At 39.0% G+C, this 14,872-nt stretch overlaps 1 protein-coding gene across 1 annotated transcript in view; it reads left to right on the top strand.

Annotated features, from left to right (window-relative positions):
- Window positions 1–14,872, top strand: part of LOC135432699 (uncharacterized) — a 64,110-nt gene that overhangs the window by 41,651 nt on the left and 7,587 nt on the right. The window contains exon 4 of the mRNA XM_064688462.1: window positions 13,146–13,248. Coding sequence (XP_064544532.1) covers window positions 13,146–13,248 — 103 coding nt within the window. The remainder of the gene's footprint in view (window positions 1–13,145; window positions 13,249–14,872) is intronic.

The following is a 14,872-nucleotide window of genomic DNA, read 5'->3' as shown; positions in this document are numbered from 1 at the left end:
GCAAAGACTTAAACAGTTCGTATTTTGTCGACCACCCCCTGGGGTAATAATATCATAAATGGCATAATGCCATTGTGCCGCAAACACCATAAATATTGTAAAGCTATAGACGTAACAATTATTGACAGATTTATGCGCACCAAAAGCTATTCAAAGTGCCACTGAAAAGCGCTTCGGCCAGATTACCAGTTACAATACTTATGAAAATGGCTAAGCAATTTGGAGAGCAGCAGCTGGTGCTCTATTGTATTGGTCGCATGGTTGGGGTAGTTGCAAGCCGAGACTGTAAGGCAACAATAATAAACGATATTTAAGCATATCCCTTATCAGTTTATAGCATACTTTTGAGCTTATCTGCAACGAGCTAAACTTTAAAGCTTTGAAGTACTTTTAATAAAAGATTCACCATTAAAACGAAGAATGGAATTTATTCCAATTTATTTTTCACTTTGAACTAAGCCCCGAATTAAGCCATTTGCTCAGGGAAACAGACAGGCTACATTATTTCTGATCAAAATTCATGTGAAAATGGTATATCCTTCATAGACATAGGTCAAAGTTTCCCACCCCCATAATATGGTCAAAATTCATCTGATTTTCACGAGGTTTGGCTCTTTGTGAATTGTTTGGCCTCTAAATCAGTTTGGCATATAAATCTGACAACATTATTCTTGGTCAAAATTCATGTGAATATGGTACCCTAAAATATCCTTAATAGACATAGGTTAAAGTTTTCCACCCCCATATCATGGGAAACTTTTTTATTGGTCGAAATTCATGTGAAAATGGTATCCTCAAATATCTTTAAAGACATAGCTCAAACTTTCCCGACCCCGTAAATTGGTCAAATCTCATCAGATTTTCACGAAGCTTTGCTATTTGTTAATGGTTTGGCCTTTAGATAAATTTGGCATATAAATCTGGTAACCATAGTCTTGCTTTTAGGTTTTGTACGTTTTGCTATAAACTTATTTTCAAAGCTCTACATCAGAACTTAATGAATACGTGTTTCAGCGATTTGGGAATTTATTGTATACGTACCCGCTAGTATATATATATTTTTTTAGTAAATTCCAATATTTCACGGACCAAGTAAAATCTCAACTCAGATCTCTTCCATTACCGGCATAAAGTCGGCAATTCAGTGCAGGTTCCATTCAAAATAAATATTATATGGCACATTAAATACATATTATATTGGAAACTGTAATTCCTTTGCTGCCCACTTTCGAGAAGCAATTATGATTTTCAACTTTTCCGCATCGTTTATTCCGATACGCCCCATGAACTGCCTGTTCACTGGCAATCGCTCGTTAACGCCTGCCTCTCAACCAATACTAAGAACAATATAAGACTAATCCGCAGATTATGGAATGTGTACAAAAAACCGCAAGAGCCACAATTTTGTTCTTCCTTTTTTTTTTTGGTTGCTTTTCTTTCTGGCCAAGTGACGCAACTGTGAAGCCTCTAAAAACGGGCGATGTTTCAAAAGAGAACTATTCAAATTGTAAGCGGAAATGAATGAATTCTTCTCATGTTTTGTAGCTTTTGCGGATTGTTTTTGTTGCGCTGTGCTCTCACTCGTATAATTGTTGCAACGCACTGCGGCCGGAGGCCATAAAAAAGTAAACATAATACACAGAGCACAGAACCAAACACAAGGGAGGAACTCCAGGGCAGCCAAGCAGCGAGAAAACTTATTTGCTATTTTCATGGAATTTTCATAATTTCTGCTTCGTTTGCTCATGTTTTTTTTTACCACAATTTTTCTTTCTTTTTGTTTTAGCGGTTTTTTTCTATGCGGTATGGTAAAAAGTAAACAAGTTGGGCTCCGAAGATCGAAAAATTATTATTACAGGCAGCGCATTTAGTAAAATATTGCACTGATATTGTTGTTGTTATATGGGGGTGTTGATGCAATGTGCAAGCAAGCGACTGCCTGTGTGCGTGTGTATTGTGAGATGCCAGCATAATATTTTTAACTTTGTTTACATTTTGCATTTTTATTGTGGCGTCGTCAACGTCGACTGCTGCATATTGCGCGTCGCTTTGTTTCTCGTTTAATCAATTAGGGCGAATCGTGAACGGACCAGGAAAACGGCGAACGGGGCAAAGGAAGAGGGAGCCGGGTGAAGTTGCTTGTGGCAGCACCAAGGAACCAACTGGACCACACACACACAGAGGCTGCTGCTAAATGCGGGCGCCAGACAGTGCAGAGACAGTAGATAGAGCGTAGGGGCCATTGAGGCGGCCAAGGGAGGGGTCCCAGTGGCATTTAATAGAATTACTGAAATTGCTGAAATGCTGATTAAAATAGTTTCACTTTTTAATTACAATTTATGCGTTTTTTTGCCTGCTCATTTTGTTACCAATTATTGAAGCAATAGGCGCGCTTCTACCCCGAAGGGGCAGCCTACAAAAGACACAAGATCAAAGAGGCCTCAAGTAGGAGATGTCAGCAACACGCCACCGCGAAAACAAGTCCGGAGAAACATTGTTTCTCTCCCTCTCTCTCTTTCTCGCTGTCTCTCTGTCGCTGTGGTGGCGACAACATCAAAGGAAATTGTAGACGCAGTTTTCCTGCCCAAACATAAACATACGCTTATAAATGCCGGCTCTATTTGTTTTTGTTATGCCCTTACAGCAGAGGCTATACACAATTTTTCACGAAATATACAATTTCGAGTTCAAAAATAAGATACATTTTTTATCAATATACAGTTTTAGAAGATTCCTATAAATAAAGTTAGAATTCTCCATTAATACCACAAAAGAAATCTTATGACAAATTTGTTTTTCTAGAGGGTATTTAATCTTCGGCATCCAGAAACTTGTTATCATTTCTAAGTTTTCCTTTTTTGTTTTGTGGCACTGGAAAAAATTAAAAATCAATTTCTTTCACTTCTCCCCCAAGCTCATTAGCAGCGCATCATCACAAAAACGTTTTCCGTATTCAAACTTACGAAATTTTGCAGCGAGCCGACAAAATTCTTTGAAATTCTGCCAACGCACCCCCCGATTCATGCGGGAGCTGCTCGAAATTTTAGATAGGGTTGGGCGCGGGCGTCGCAATGCAAAGTGGGCGTTATTTTTAGTGTTCAAAAATCTAATTTACTAATGAGCCGTGAGCATTCGAAAAATGCACATAAATTTCGCCTAATTGAAAATCCATGCGCGGATAATTATGAGTGTCAGTCAGCATTTAAATTGCGGACCTGACACAGCCCCTATTTCGTATTTATTTACTAAGTTAAGGAAATTTTCAATTTACGCCTGAATGTTTGAGATCCGCGCGCCAAGCAGGTGGAATATAATTCATGCGGAAAAATGTTAGTGGAAATTGAAAGCACGAGAATGATAACAAACAATTAACAAAGATGTTGACTTAAGAATGAATAATTTGAATTTAAATAAAATAACTTAAATGATGATAAGAAACCAGGTTCACAAGCAGAACCTGAAGGCAGGCAATCGGTTTGAGCCGTAAGCCAAGCCATCAATAATTTCCTTTTGGCTTGAACCTTTTGACTACCTTGTGATAAGTACAGTCTCTCGTAGGTTCTTACTTTATAGACCAAACAAACATCAGAGAAATAAATTAAAAATTACAATAAAAGCTGTCAAGAATTGTAATTCGTAAGCAGTTAACACAAGACTCATGTTGAGTGACAACGATTAGCGGCTAACCATATATATCTGCGCACAGGCCAAGGAGCAAACAGGTGTCCACTGTGGCATACGGAGTTGTGGTCAGCGCGGTTTATTTTGGGCAGCTGTTCATTCATGGTGCGAGTGCCGCATGGCTGAAAGTCATAAAACCCACGTACACACACTGAAGGACTATTGGCCAAAGATCATAAAAAGTTTTTATGAACTGACAACGACAACGACATAACATCAACAAACAAGAAACGAGAAACAAGAAACTAGTATCAACTCCAGCCAGCTCCCGTCGCATGTTTACTCTAACACCTAATGTTCTACTAATTTGAAATATGTTTACGAGTGTTGAGAATGTTACGTGGACTGGCCACTTGGTTAAGTTTCAGTTTCCAGTGGTTTGTTAGTCTACCTGGTCAGCCCCCTATGCAGTCAGTGGGGGAGAGAAAGAGAGTCAAAGGCCTCTGCATAGGCATTTTTATGATTCGTCGTTCTACTGTTTAAATTTTGATTAGGCGCGATGCGTTCGCCTAGATAAAACTCAATGTAACTGTTGACTTTGGCCCTGCCTTGACGATCGTGCCCCTGATATCAGGGCTGGGGTTTGCCCAGTTACATTTCTTTCGAGTATTTCAGTTTTTTTTTATTTAAAGGTCTCGTTTTGCATTTGCATAGAGCGATACGCATCAACAGTTAAATGTGTGCCCTTTTACGACATACCTTGTTGATTTAATTGTCTTTTATTATGCTGCATTTAGATGACTTTTGGTTTATTATTTACCTATTTATGTCAACAGCTAGACAAAAAGATATGGGTACAGCCCAGCTAGCTTAAGGCTTATAGCAAACGCTATATAGATAAAAAGTTACCCCATAGATACTTTCTCTTGTAGATACAACATTTTATGCTAGTTTATTAAAAAATCTAATGAAATCTATTGGAACACTGAGCTGCTACTTAATGTGCCATATAAATTATCAGTCGAAAGAACTTTTAACTGATGCATGCGTTTTCCATTAAATTTTATTCTTTCGGGTGGGTGTGTGTCAAATATTTATGCGTTTTTCATGTGTCTATCCGAAAATATTTTAGCTTAGCACCATGAACAATTTTTTTTCTTTGGGCTCTCATAAATTTAACTAAAAAGTTCTTTTTTTTATATGCCTCGCACTTTCTGCACCAATTAACAATGCTGTCAAATTTGTTTTGGTTCTGGGCGCATTTAAATTTGATTTTGCGCTTCATTAAGACATGCGATTTGCATTTGTTCATATTGTTGTTCCAGTATTAACATTATCTTTAGCTGGCGCACAACTTTCAGCCTAATTGGCGCTGCCAAGAAGTTTGCGACGCAAATTGGGGTGTGTATATTGGGGGCGTGGCTGAACAGAAATTATACAAGATTTATATTTGCGCCAAGTTTTAGCGCACTGTAAAAGCCATATATACTAAACTAATTAAAATTCAACTTGGCAAAAAGTTTGTAGCCTAAGCAATAAATATTGTAAAATATGCACCCGACTTTCCACCCACAGCTCTATTTTCATTTCCTGGCAAATGGAGAATTTCTTGAATTTCCATGCGGCTCCATTTGTCATTTCACTGCCAAAGTTTTTGTTTGTCTTCCCAAGTTGAACGCAGCAAAGAGCATGGCTTTTAGGCTGCCAGGATTGGAGGGTAGGGAATATTTGGAATACTTTGGCAAATGAGTAACTGGCATTGATAGGTTGCCCCAAAACTTGGCAAATGTTTGGAAAGAGAGTTTCGCCACTCGAGTATAAATTACAGTTGAGGATTTTGCGTTTCGTTGGAGTGAATCAACTTTTTTGATAAATGCTGCCTAATGCTACAAATAATACGCCACTAATTAGTTAAGAGGGAGCCGAATCAATTTATCTTGCTTTGTACAGCTTACGGTCCCTGCTCTTATATCGAATTTCTTAATTCATTTCTTATTGAGCTGTGCGAGCGTTGCCAACAAGAAACACCTGAGAATTATATAATACAAACATTTATCATGCGGCAACAGGAACTGACTCTATTTACCTGAAGAAAAGCGAAACTACCTGCTCGTATGTCTACCGACTCCAACTCTCAGTTTCTTAGCGGGTGCCCAACAAAAAGGACAAAAGGTGAAATGTTTGTGTGATAAACCTAATGAGCAAAGCATTTGGTATACCGCCCGATCCGAAGATAACCATCAGCAACTAAGGTTGCCTAGTGGTAGAGGTAGGGGTTGGAGCCAAATCGTGTGCCGTGTGGCATATAAAACTGTTGTCACTTCATGGCAATGACATTTAAATTTGAATTCGGGCAATCTAAAGACGTTTAGGAGTTAGGAGTTGGAGTTGGAGTTCATAGGGCCCAAAGAAAGAACAAAAATGCCTAAAAGGTTTTTTTCCAGCGAAAGAAACATAAAATTCAATTAAGACATTTTTCAAACTTTAGACGAGCCGCAGAAAGAGCTGAAAGAAAACAAATGAAGTGAGCTGAAGAAATATTCTCAAAATATGCATGAGCCGCATAACTTGGCTTCTAAATAATTACACAAATGTTTAGTAGATAATTTGTTGGCATTGTTATGCAAATCCAGTTACTAAGAAAGAGAAATGGAATGGGTATGGGAATGACTATATTCAGATCAACAGCTGGCTCCTCATAATTGAGACATTTGCTAGCACACTCTTGAATTTTGGATTATATATGTGTATATATCAACGACTAGTATGCAAATCTCTAGGCCACAACCAACTATTTTCTTCTATACTGAAAAACTCTTGCATATTAAATGAGCTTTAAGTCTTCTGCTTAACGTTGTTCTTCTTCATATTAATAACTTGTATGGAGATTTTGGAGCCGTTCTATGCGCTTCTCGCGCTTTGACATATGACGGCGGCAACATTCTTTTCATTTCTTACTGTTTTACACACTCGATTTTAATTTGCTTTGGTTCTCTTTTCGTGGCCGATCCTTATCAGTTGGTAATGCCTAATTTATGTGGCAACTGTGAGTCTTAATTTATGCATGCGGCTTAAGTGAAATGCCCCGCTACGAACTGGAACTGAGCCTCTCGCTTCAGTTATATAAATATACGTGCTCCTATATCATTTTTTACTGGCTTTGCGTAAGCGTGTTAATGCACTAATTGTTTTTGGCAATTAATCAATGTTTATGTGGGAAATGTTTCATGCCTACTGTAATTTCCTAATTTTCATTACGAAATAAATTATAATTTATGTTGACAATACCAAAATTCACTCCGTGTGTCTGCGCCAGCTACACAAATTGTAGCTTTCTCTATATTTTGGCTGTATAAACTTCGTACATTTTTGCTTGACAAAAAGTTAAATTGAATTTCCCCATGCTTTTGCATAATTGAATTTATATTTTGGTTCTGACAGTAAACAGATTTTTGCTTTTACTTGCCAAGATATGCCGCTGATTGGCATTTTGCCAATCTGGGCGTATACAAGCCAAAAGGCCAACAAGAAATGTGCAGAAATGCACAAAAAGCCAGTAATCAAGTCGATAAAACTTGGCAGACATTTCGTTTGCAGCTGAAAATTGAAAATGCGAAATTCAAGGGTGCAAATGCCAAGTTAAAAGATGCGAATTCACTTTAAAAAACTTCAATCAAGATTCCAGCAGACGCTGCAAAGTGATTGGCCTCGAGGCAAATGCTTCTTTTATACATGCTAGATTTGTTCACTCGATTCATTTATGTGGGAATAACATGGTTTTAACTCACCTGTTATTATAATCTAGTCTTTTCTCTCCTATGCTACCTTTGTGGTCAAATGAAGTCATTAGCAGTACGATAGCACACTTTGGGTTGGAAATAAACAACGCTAATGATGTGCACAGTAGCCAGTGGTAGTGGTTGCAATTGTTGTTTCACCTGCCGAAAAGTAATTTACCAAATAAATAACACAAAAAAACTATAAACAAAATGCACAAACAAGTAGCCCAAGGGTGGACGGTGCAACAGCAACGTGTGCTATTGACCACAAATTAACAGTTGCAACATTTCGTCGGCTCTCGGCTAGAACAATTTATGTAAAACCTAAAGTGAGGCCATAAAAAAAATGTGGTAGTTGAGGGTGACGCCTCGACGTCGTCTGCAATGCGTAATTACGGCTCACATTACAGACACACATGTGCACACACACACACACGCGTGCACGCACACGGTTCGCATTTGCACTTAATTGTGGCGCTTAATTAGACCAAAAAGGTGCACAAAGGCCCAGACAACGGCCCAGAGCGACGACTGGAGCAGAGTGGCGAGTCGAGAGAGATTCACGTGCACCAAATTCAAATGCATTTACATGTTGACTCTTTGCTGTCTGCAACGCCCATCGCGCCCCCTGTGACGACTCAATTCGCGTAATTGCCTGTAATTGTTGTTATTGCTGCAACTGTGCTTGGTTAAAGGGTTTTAGGTAAAATGCCGCCGCCCGTTAATGATGCGCCCCACACACAAATTACTCACTTGTCAGCGCAACAAATTACAAAACAAGCCAAAAATTAGCCAGTCTCCAATGTAATTAAGTGGGGACCCACAACTGTCGACCCAAAAGGCCCCAAGTTCAACATTGCGAATTTCACGTGAAATTCTCTGCCCAACTTCTGTTGAAATTTTCGGCATACGCAACAACAGCCGCAGAACAGCAGAGCGACAATCACATACGCATTCACATACACTCATTCACATTCACATTCGTATCTGTATCTTGTATCTGGTGGCGCCGCCGCTGGGGGTCCTGTCCCAGTCCCTGTCTCAGTTCCTGTCTCAGTCACTTTTCCTGCTTCCCCTGTTCCCATCCCTGTCGCTTGTCTGCGCGCTTGCGCATTCAATTTAATTTTTATTTTTATTTCGCTGACAATTTGCAGCCGCAGCAAAAATTTTGTGCGTTTTTTAACGACTTTCGGCAAGCAAAAAATAAATACAAAAAACCCCGCACAACAACTGCAGAAGAGCCAAAAATGCCGCTAAAGAATTGACCAACGCATGTTGCACTTTTTTTTTTCTTGTTTTGACTCTTTTGTTGTTGTTGTTGTTCATTTGATTATCGCCACTGTCGCCGTGTAATTTATTATATTGACTTTTGGGGACTCACTTGGCCCTTATTTTTATGGCTTTAACCTTTTGCCAACCGCCGCGTTGCTGACATTATTTAATTTGTCATTTAATTCTCTTGCGCGTTGCCTTCTGTTAAGCGACCAGCAAATTTTGCCCATATGTTGCGAATACATACGTAAACGAATGTGTAATGAATATATGGGGGGTATTCGCAAGTTTATGTTGCTGCTTCTGACTTTTTGGCCTACATATGCTACTTCCTTTTAACTGAAACAAACTGCAAATAATTTTTGCTTTCTTCTTCTTATTTTTTTTTTGTATTTTCTGTTCTGAGAATCACAAAGAAAAGCGGCAGCTGGCAGCCTTTATTTATGTTGAATGAACGTTTATGAACTAAGCCCTCAAGTTGCATTAACTGAGAAAAAATTGCTTGAATATGATTAAAAAAAATATTGCATATAAAAAATGTATAATTTAAATTCATAATTAATATAATCACAAATATTTCTCATATTTTAATTGAATGTTATGTTATTTTTCCGATCAAATTCGCGTCAAAAGAATTATAAAAACTGATTAGCCCGTTTTGCATTTTAATTAAACTTAATATTTTCAGCTCTTTACCTTTGCGAAACCTCAAAATCTGGATGTTATTTACACGATATCATTAAATTCATACGCACAATTCGTATAATTTGGGTCAGCTCAGTAATTTTATAAAACCTCAATAATATAGAACAATTAGAAATGGAAACCATTTCCAGCCCAATGCTCTTAAGATAATTGGTTTCAATGCGGCTCTCTCAACTATGAACAATCATTAAATTGAAAATAATTATACTATATACAAATAATACTAATTAGATCATTAAAACATTCACCTTCCACACAAGTATCATTCACATTGTTAATTAAAACTTATTTATAAAACTACAATAAATAATTCAAGTCAGCTCTGTTAAATAGCTTTATACCGAAAACTCCTTTTAATTAATTGCATTTAATCAAATTTTGAGCTGTGTCGCCAAAACGAACGCCCACCAAAGCCAAGATAAGAAAAAAAATGTGTTCCAATACCAAAATGGCCGCAAAAAATGCGCTAAATCATTTCTTAATTGCTCAATTTAAAAACAAATGCGAGCATTTAATTTAATTGTGTGGACTGTTAATTGAGTCGTATTTGGCCCGTTTTGGTTGCACGAATGCGAATGCCGGCCACGCCCACCGCAAAGGCGAAGGCGCCTCCGATACGTTGTTAGATAAAACTCAGCTGAACAGCATGTTGCTGCAGCCTGTTGTTGTTGCAGTTGCAGTTCATTGCTGCTGTTCATTTTCGGTATTTTTGTGGGGCAATTAAAAATGCAACTGCGCGACAGTTTGGCAAATGCTCAGCTGCAACGCCAATGGCAAAAACAAGCTGCAACAAGCTGCCGCAATAGCAGCAACGTGTGGGCCAATTTTCGTATGATTTACCACCGCGGCAACAGCAGGTGGGTTGGAGCAGGAGCCAAACGATGTTGAAATTAGCATATAGAAAATACATTATACGATAATGCGCCATAAATGTCGCCATATCGAAATTACGTGTCGACTTTTGGGCATTTGAGATACATATGAGCTTGTAGATATAGCAGACGCATGAGGCTGGCGGCCATAAATCTCCATCGGGGGCTGCTGTGTCGCATCATCAATCATCTTGGCTCAGATCGATTATTACAATTGCTGACAGACGAGCGAAGCAAGTTGGCGGCGGTTACATCTGCGGGCAGCCATTTGTATCTGATGGATGTATCTCGAATACCGCCTGCTGCTGCCGCTGATGCTGCTGCTTCTGCTGTTGTTGTTGTTGGTGTTGCTGCTGTTGAACTGCAACTGCAGCATGCAAGCCCAGTTTGCATTTCCATGGAAACTTGTGCATTTGCACAGCTGCAACAGTTTTGCCTCTCGGCGGTTGTTGTTGTTGTTGTTGTTTTCGTGTCAAGTCCTAAAAGTTCCAAGAAAACCAAAAGTTTTGCCATGTTCTATGCCAAAAGTGACGAGCCAGTTACAAGCTGCCCATTGTCCGTTGTCCAGCACGAAGTTATTTTAATGAGTTGCCAATTAGACTGGCCCATACTGAACCTAAATAGATCAGCGACTCGGCAACTGCTAATAAATACCTGACCAGGTCGAATGGCTCCCTCTCCAGCTCTTGCTCTCCCTATCTCTCTTTCTCTCTCGCGCTCTCTTGGGGCCTCGCTCATTGCGTGAAGCGGCGCACACCTGTTGCATGTTGCTTGCCGCTTGGGGTCCCTGGCGAGTGGCATAAATAAAGTAAAGGGCTCCCCTCCCAAAACGGGAGTCTTTTTTAAAAACCAACCCAGGCCACTTGGCCATAACTTGCGTCAGTCACAAGTGGAACTTTACGATGCTGTTGCCAACTTGCTGTCTGACAGCATCCGACAACAAACTCAGCGGGCCTGAGTTTAATTCTCAACTCACTTGAGAGCTATTCAGCTAGATAGCTTGCCAGTTGCATTAATTTAACTACAGCTCATACCAGTATAAAATCGGAAGTTAACTACAGAGGAGCCGCCTGGAGGGAAGAGCAACTAATTTCGTTGCCTTCGACTTTACATAAAGAAAAAGTTTTTCCTGATTGTCGAATATTAGCCCAGCTAACAAGTTTCTTCAGGTGTTATCGTTCCGTTTGTTTCTTTTTATTGGCTTGTATTTTTTTCTTAACAGCTCGCCTCAATTAACGCGCATTTTTTCCAACACTTTTGTGAGGCGCCGCTTATTAGCCCGTTTCCGCTGTACCGCCACGCCCACATCCTCAATTTACAGGAGAGAGAGAGAGAAAGGGGAGTGAAAGAGAGGGCGAGAAAAAATACACGCAAAAATTACATTTCATTCGTTCTCTTTGTTTGTTATTAATTACGCTTTCCAGAGCGTTCGCCTCGTGGCTGCGTTTTCGGCCAATTGAATTATTACGCTCAAGACAATGGAAGGCCGCGCTGGTGGATAGCGGCAGGCGGCAAAGAAGAAGCTGTGGCAGCGAATATAATGGCGTTTGCTCTTATTATAGCACCGACAGCATAAATATTTAAACAACTGACAAGTGGAATAACGAGATAACTGCCAAACGGTAGCCAAGTGAACCACCTGAAAACTTCAAGAAATAAAACCCCACATTTTTCAACGAAATTAGGCTAAATTTATAAAAGTTTTCTGTTCAAGGGCCCATTAAGAAAGTAATTCCCAGCTTAGTACACGAATCAGCATTGAGTTAATTATATACTCTATACATTTTTATACGCAAATACTTTAGCTTATAATGTCTGAAGAAACCAAAAAAATTTAATCTTTAAGCTTATCAAGGCTTTTATATTATAGTGTCAGCTATAATATATAGGTTAAAGGATATAATTGCCTCAATTAATATTCAAAAATTTTGAATCAATCTAATTAAACATAACTTCTTAGGGTAAATATCATTCGACTTATTTCAGAAATTTATTTGTCTACTTGTATTTTTCTGATCCGACTCTTTGTTCATTTCTGCTACAATTTCGTCGGCTTTTATCAAAAGGATATTAAGCGTGGCAACTGTGAGGGCAGGCTGCAATATTTATATGCGTGTTGATTTCTGTTTGCTGAAATTAACCTTTTCGGCACAGCCCTTCACACCCCTGCCACTTGTTTAGCCCTCGCTTGTTTACAGATGCCCGCTGCTAGATAAGGTCTAGGCAAAAGGGTCAAAACGCAGTCGCATGTGTTTCACTACGTTTACTGCCTCCTGACCCTTACGGCCCACACTGTCTTATCCGCACTCTCCTCTCACCCTACCCAATTCAGTATTCATTGCCTGCCTCATTTAACTGAGGCCATAAATATTCTAAATCACCAGCGGGGCCAATGTCGGCTGGCAGCCTGAAGTTGTTAAGATAATAAACTTTGTAATTAATTTTGCATCGTTAAATGAGTGAGAGTGGGAACGGGAGATCGAGAGAGAAAGGGAGAGAGTCGTGCAGTTTTCTCGTTTAATTTCAGTTTTGAGAGCAGTTTTAATCGCCTGCTCATCGCCAACTTCTTCTGATGGCGCCTAATTGACTTCACTCACGAATTTTCATTATTCGTTTGCTTATGTTCTACTTTTTTTTTACAGCTAGGCGAAACACCTTTCGGATACGTATCTATCTCTCTCATTTACTTGCTGTGCAACTTTATATTCATATTCATATTCATAACTTTTTTTTCATATGAATTTATCATTTTTATCGCCATCGCGCCATAAAAATTGCATAATCTTAAAAACATTACACCTGCTTTTGCAATCGCTCTATAGCTAGATCATCTAGTTTTTTACAAGACTCATCTCATTTGTGTTTTAATTGAAATTTTTTAATGGTTTTCTTACAGATAACGCTGGAGAGCTTGGATGGGTATTCACCCTAATCGTAGTCTCAATCATATCGGGTCTTATAGGTGCTATTGTAATGGTCATATTTCTAAGATGTAGAAGGTATGTATATCGATCAATTTATTAAGCTTATTCGATTTTCGTCATATATGAGGCCTTTTCTAGCTGTTTACTAGAAGTATATTTGGAAAAGTGATCAAAATAACCCATCGATAAGTTATCGATTTGTGATAACTTCGTTAGCCAAGCTGTTTTTAATTTCAGCTTTAAAGGCAAGCGCATAAATTTGCAATTCAAATTAATTGCCCAAGACAAACAACAAGCAATAAATAAAAATGCTAATAAATAGACACATTTTGGCATTTAGCTAGAAAAATACCGCAATTAGTCATCATAAACATATATCTCTACGCTCATATATACAAAACGTGTACGATATGAGTCGCATAGCCAGCACGGACATTCAACTCAGACCCCAAGACGACCCCAACGATCCGTCATGCAGCGACATTTACAATACCAGACAAATTGAATATGTGCTATGTCCATACATCCAGTGCGAATATATCAGCTGTGGCACAAGTACACATATGTATGTATGTAACAAAAAGATTTACAATGTATTTGCCCACACAACAGCAAACAGCAATTCAATTAAACGCCCACCGAAGGCAAGAGAAACCTTTAAAGCGCCTTCATGCGGCCAGAATAGCGGCAAAAATAATCGAGGCGCAAAACAAAAGAACATGAAATTGCTTTATTACTTAATTGCTCTTTAAAATAAACACACAACAGCAACAACAACAACAACTACAATTATTGGAGGCTACATTTTTGCCACAGGCCATTCTTTTGGCGTCTATCAAAGGCGTAGAGTGGGTCAGTCACAAACACACACACATACACACAGTACACACTCGGTAATCGCGACAAGATACATTTAAATGGACATTCATTTGTTGAAAGTATATTCGGGCAATTGCAGAGTATGGAGGGGCTGGAGGGGATGCTTCAGCTGCCAAGTGTGCGGGGGCGTTGGCAACACGCGAGCTCAAAATTAACCAAAATTTTTGTTGGCTTTGCGCAGGCGCCGCTGTCGCTGCCGCAGTTAACGTTGCCTTTCAATCGAACGCTGGCCACATGTCGCGTCCAATTAAATTGTCATGTTGTTGTATTTTGGCGGCATGTTTGCATAAAATTAATTTCGCAAATAATTTGCCAAAGCAAAACAAACAAATGAACAAACAAACACAAAGCCGAGACAAGTGAGAAGCAATTGGCGTCGGCCAAAGACGACAGGGGCATACCCTTCATGGAGATTTACAAAACATAAAATAAAAATTGGCGTATTTAACTTGGTCATTTTGTATTATATGTATTTGTTTTGCATATCAAAGAATTCCAAAAGACAACAGACTGAAGAACCTGAATACTAAATAGTATAAGATTAAAAAACATCCAAGGAATAATATTTTAAATACATTCTATCTATAAGAGGCATACCTAATACACACAAATGAATGATCAAAATTGTCTGTGATTAAAATACCTCAAAGAAATAATCTTATTATAGACATATTCTCTCTATAAGAAACACACCCAACATACCCTACACCCGATCCGCTGGGCACATGAGCATAGTCTGTAACTAAAGTCTCGTAGGCAGACAGTTTGAGTGGGGTGTTCGATTGGGTTGGGGAGGGGGCTCTCGTAGCTCGATGCATGT

This window comes from Drosophila montana, unplaced genomic scaffold (genome assembly GCF_035044405.1).
Source record: "Drosophila montana isolate Dmon_TW-CO22-7 unplaced genomic scaffold, ASM3504440v1 contig_3213_1, whole genome shotgun sequence".
NCBI classification, from domain to species: domain Eukaryota; kingdom Metazoa; phylum Arthropoda; class Insecta; order Diptera; family Drosophilidae; genus Drosophila; species Drosophila montana.
This window is presented reverse-complemented; position numbering and strand designations above follow the sequence as displayed.